The 4917-nt window shown below is 43.1% G+C and overlaps 1 protein-coding gene across 1 annotated transcript; it reads right to left on the minus strand.

Moving 5' to 3' along the window:
* Nucleotides 1–3552: 3552 nt before the first annotated feature.
* LOC112116530 (olfactory receptor 11A1-like) lies at nt 3553–4500 on the minus strand. Its single transcript, XM_024214083.2, has one exon. The coding sequence runs from the start codon at nt 4498–4500 to the stop codon at nt 3553–3555; it is 948 nt and encodes a 315-aa protein (XP_024069851.2).
* Between the last annotated feature and the right edge of the window lie 417 nt (nt 4501–4917).

The raw sequence follows: 4917 nt of genomic DNA on the forward strand, positions 1-4917 counted from the left end.
CTCTTGAGGTACAGCAATGCTGTTATCCACATTTTATGGATGGAGAGTTGAGGCAGAGAGCAAAAGAGCCAGATTTTTAAAGCTATCTTGTGCCTAGTGCAATTTTCAAAAGCAGTTAGTGCCTAGCTCCCAACTCACTAAGCACCTAAATACCTTTAAAAATCAAGCCCAGAGTGACTTGGTCGGTACTAGACATTGATGCTGTGACAGAGCAGAAAAGAGAAGTCAGGTCTCCCAAACATCACCATAGTGCCCCAACCATTGGACTATCCTTGCTCTTGAGTGCAAGGTTGGAGCAGCAAGTGACCAGGCAACGTTTGTTATGCAGGTGTCCCTGCTTCCCAAGCTGTCAGGAATGCCAAGCCCCATTCAGTTCATTTCTAATGTGCACCCCTTTCGTGTGTGGTGCTCAGCACCTCACAAGAAATGATGAGGGGCTTCAACTCCCATTGTAATCCATGGAGAAGATTCTCAACCGGAGACATGTAGCATCTCCCAGGACTGGGCAAGGAAAGTGAACCTTAAGAAAATGATGCACTGCCAGGCAGAAAGAGAGAGAGAGAGACAGAAAGAAGGGAAAAGAAGGATATATAGATAGAGGGATGTGTAAGGATAAGGGTTGGTAGAGCGAGGTTTTGGTCACAGAGACAGATACTTATTTAAAGGTTAGATAGATCTGTAAAGAACTCAACAGAGAGATGAACCAATAAATAAGTAGATAGATAGAGGGATGAGTAATTTTCTAGATAGATAGATAGATAAGGGGCTTAACACATAGATCTTCTTTGTGTTTCATCCATTTCTCTAGTGATGAGATGCTTAAGTCCTTATTCAGGCAAAGCTGTCAGGAAGTGAGGACCCTGTCTAATAGGAGTGTTCTTCTAAGTGAGGTAAAATCTGAGGAAGAGTTTGAGCATTTGCCCTGAGGCTGGTAACACTCACGTTTAATCCTCAGCATGAAGGAGTGACTTCTCCATCGATGGTGACTGGGTTTGGTCTCACAGTCAGACTTGTCCTCTGCTCGGGAGACACTTATAAGTTGCTGGGGGATGTCTCTCTCTCCTGTAGCCAAGCATGATTGTTTGCCTCACTCAAGCCCTTATATGACTCTCGCTCTGGATCCTTGCAGGGTTTATCAGGTACAGCAGCCGCCCCTTGGCCCTTCCTGCTTCTGGGATCTCCCTTGGGCCCTGCTGCCAGTTATCTTTTACAATTACTTTCATAGGGGAATTAACACTGTGTTGTTGGTTAAAACAGAGTAACACCAAAGCTGATGCCACAAGTATTCGAATTCCAGAGGAAATATCCCCTTTTCTCCCATGTGCTGTGTCTGTCCCAAGAGCCCCCGAGACTGGGAAATAAATTTCCATGTCTTTAGTAATAACATATGGCCATCCATAGATCTCAAAGCACTTTATACTGCATGGCAGTATCTTTATCCCCATTATAGAGATCTGGAAACTGAGGCATGGGAAAAGGAAGTGATTCCCAAAGGGTTGTGAAACAGGGTATTGGCATAGCTGGGTGTAGCTTCCAGGCTTCCTCAGTCAAAGTGTATCACCATGGCTGCTGGACCACACAGACTGAGAGCCTTTGTCTATTAACGTTCAAAGATTTCCGTATGTGTCAGAGGGATTTGTATTGCTGCCCATCCCTGTAGCATCTGAGCAAATTCAACATAAGATCGACAGTAATAGCAAAATCTCTTCTTCATTTAATGCAGACTCTGGCTCTTTCCTCTTTTTGGGGTGGGGTGGGGACGAAGCCCTCTGCTTTGGGGTGGAGATTTTGGTATTGATTTTTTCGATTATATTCATTCTCTTTTTCTGGGTGGAGGTTTGGTTGGGGTTTGGGGAGTACAAGGCGGAGTCATTTTATATTGTTAAATACTATAGAATCATAGAAGATTAGAGTTGGAAAAGACCTCAGGAGGTCATCTAGTCCAACCCCCTGCTCAAAGCAGGAACTACCCCAACTAAATCATCCCAGCCAGGGCTTTGTCAAGCCGGGCCTTAAAAACCTCAAAGAATGGAGATTCCACCACCTCCCTAGGTAATGTCCTGGTCAGCCCCTGCAGCAATCACCAAAAGCACAAGGGGTGTTATAATTGACTATGGTGACTCCTTAAGGACTCAAATAGAGATGGGATCCCCATTGCGCTGCGTGCTGCACACACACAGGGAGATAAACTCCCTGCCCCCCAACATTTCCAATTGAAATAGACAAAAGGGGAGTTGGGAAAAGAGAGGCCGATGGCTTGGCTGAAACCCCACCTGAGATCACAATAAATAACAGAAAATAGGTGTTCTGATTTCTAGCCCAGCGCCTTACTCGCTGGAGCACAGTGTAAGACATGAGGGGTCACATAAACTCTCCATAGCTCAAGCATTAGAGCACTGGGCTTGTAAGCGAAGGGTATCTCGACAATTTGGGATATTTTGCAAAGACTAATGGAGAATCCAAGGAACACAGACAACAGGCTGTCACAAATGCAATAGGCTTCTGACAAGATCAAAAGATTTAGGAATATTATTTAAAATACATTGGGGGGAAAGTGAGAAGGGGAAAAGAACCCAATCTAGTATATAATAACTGAATACATAACTGTTTTTTACTGGGCTGGTTGGTCACTTGTTAGCTGGTTTGATTTTCTGCAGGAAAAGTGGATTCTGAAGAGATTACACATAGTGAATGTGTAGTTTGAACCAGAGCCCATTTAAATCCAGCATTTTTCAGACTGACTGTTTTCAGTTTTTTGGAAAAAAAACTGATTTTTTTTAAATTTTCTATTAGCAATATATATTATATATATGCGTGAGGGGATTAAAGATGATGGATATATATATATCATCCATGACTTCTTCTAAACAGACCCTTGCCTTTGTTTAATGTGAGACTTTCAGAACATTTTCATAAGATTGGAAGAATTAATGGGGAAATCTAATAAATCCAGAATAGAACATTCTTATGATTATATCTCAAACCACCTTACAAGTATTCAGAAAATGTTTGAAGAATTATTTAAAAACACTCAAGAGGAAAACAGAAAAAAAACCCCACATTTTATTGCCACTTAATACTGAACAGTTCCCAGTCACGCCAGCTGGTAACTTTTTAGTTCATTTGTTTTGTTGTGGGAAAGGTTGTGATGCACACAAGAAGAGTAGCCTGATGCAGAGCCCTTGAAGGTCAATGGGAACCTTTCCCTTGATTTTAGTGGGAATTGGACTTGTTCCTCAAATCTTCTTTGAAAAATCTGAAACTCAACTGTGGGTTAATGTAAACAAATCCATAAAGATAGAGGCAGGGATTTTCAAAGAAGCATAGGAAAAGTAGGAACCAAATCCCAATGCAACTGAACAGCTGTTCCCTGGCATGCAGGAGGTGCTGGGAGAGAGGGGAAGGAGTTGATAAGTGGGGCCCGCAGACCCCCTGGGGTACCCTCGCCGACCCCCAATGGTCCGTGGATCCCAGTTTGAGAAAGACTGACTTAGATGGTTCCTTTCTGACTAGTGAAATGATTTATTCCCATTTAAATCAATTTCTCTGAATTCATAGGAATACCCTACATTTCTGCAGAGCTCTCCTCATGGCCTCCTTGACCTCTTTGTTTCTCAGACTGTATATGAGGGGATTGATCAGGGGTGTCAAGACTGTGTAGAAGAATGAAAACACTTTATTTGGGGCTCTCAGGGCCCAGGTGTTTGGTAACATGTAGACAGTTATTAGGGTCCCATAGAAAACTGTAACCACGATAAGATGGGAGGAGCAGGTGGAAAAGGCCTTTTGCTTCCCAGTGGTGGAAGGGATTCTCAGGATGGTGGAGATGATATAAGCATAAGATGTCAGGGTCAAAAGAAATGGAAGAACGATGTTTATGGAAGAGAAGATGAGGGTCGCCAGGGTAACCAGACAAGTGTCACTGCAGGAGAGATTAGTAACTGGGGTGAGATCACAAAAGAAATGATCAATTTCATTAGGGCCACAGAAGGCTAATTGTGACATAAAAGATATTAATATGGATAGAACGATGAGTGAACTTAACCAAGATCCAGCTGCTAGCTGCATACAGAACCTGCCATTCATAAGTGTTGCATAGCGCAGGGGTTTACATATCGCTAAGTACCGATCATAAGACATAACAGCTAACATATAACATTCAGCAGTTGCTAGGAAACCAAACCAATAAAACTGAACCATGCAGCCCGAAACAGAAATGGTTCTGTCCCCAGTCAGGAAAGTGGCCAGCATCCTGGGCAGGATGGTCGAGGTGTAGCAGATTTCCAAGCAAGACAAATTCCCCAGGAAGAAGTACATGGGGGTGTGAAGGTTCTGATCAGCCACAACTAGCGCTACAATGAGCATGTTCGCAGCCATGGTGACTATGTAGATCCCTAGAAACAGCAAGAAGAACAGAATTTGCAGTCCAGGGAGATTCCCGAATCCCAGCAGGATGAATTCTGTGATGGACGTTTGATTTTCCCCTTCTGCTTTCTCCATTCTCCATGTGCTGCAACTAGTGATTGAGAAAAAGTACCGATTTGTTAAGGAGTTTGCTGTACAATGCTGTGGTTTCCCTCTATCTGATTCAATACAAATTCAGTGTGCCAATGAAGATCAGGGTTTATATTCCCTCCCAACTGAGGAACGGCTTCTCACTCAGGTGTAGCACAGAGATAGGGATAGATTTTCCCCACCATCTCAGCCAAAGAGCAGCAACACAGTTAATGTCTCACTTTTCTACACCTGTTCTCAACTTCTTTCATTCATCAATGCATGGAGTTACAGGCCAAAAGAGACCATTAGCTCATCTCATCTGACATCCACTATAATACACACCAAAGAATGTCCCCAGTTAGTCCTGCATTGAGCTCAATTAATTGTGTTTGGCTAAAACATATTTTCAAAAAAAGCAGC

The sequence above is a fragment of the Terrapene carolina genome, unplaced genomic scaffold (genome assembly GCF_002925995.2).
Source record: "Terrapene carolina triunguis isolate 2854851 unplaced genomic scaffold, T_m_triunguis-2.0 Scaffold314, whole genome shotgun sequence".
Lineage (NCBI taxonomy): Eukaryota > Metazoa > Chordata > Testudines > Emydidae > Terrapene > Terrapene triunguis.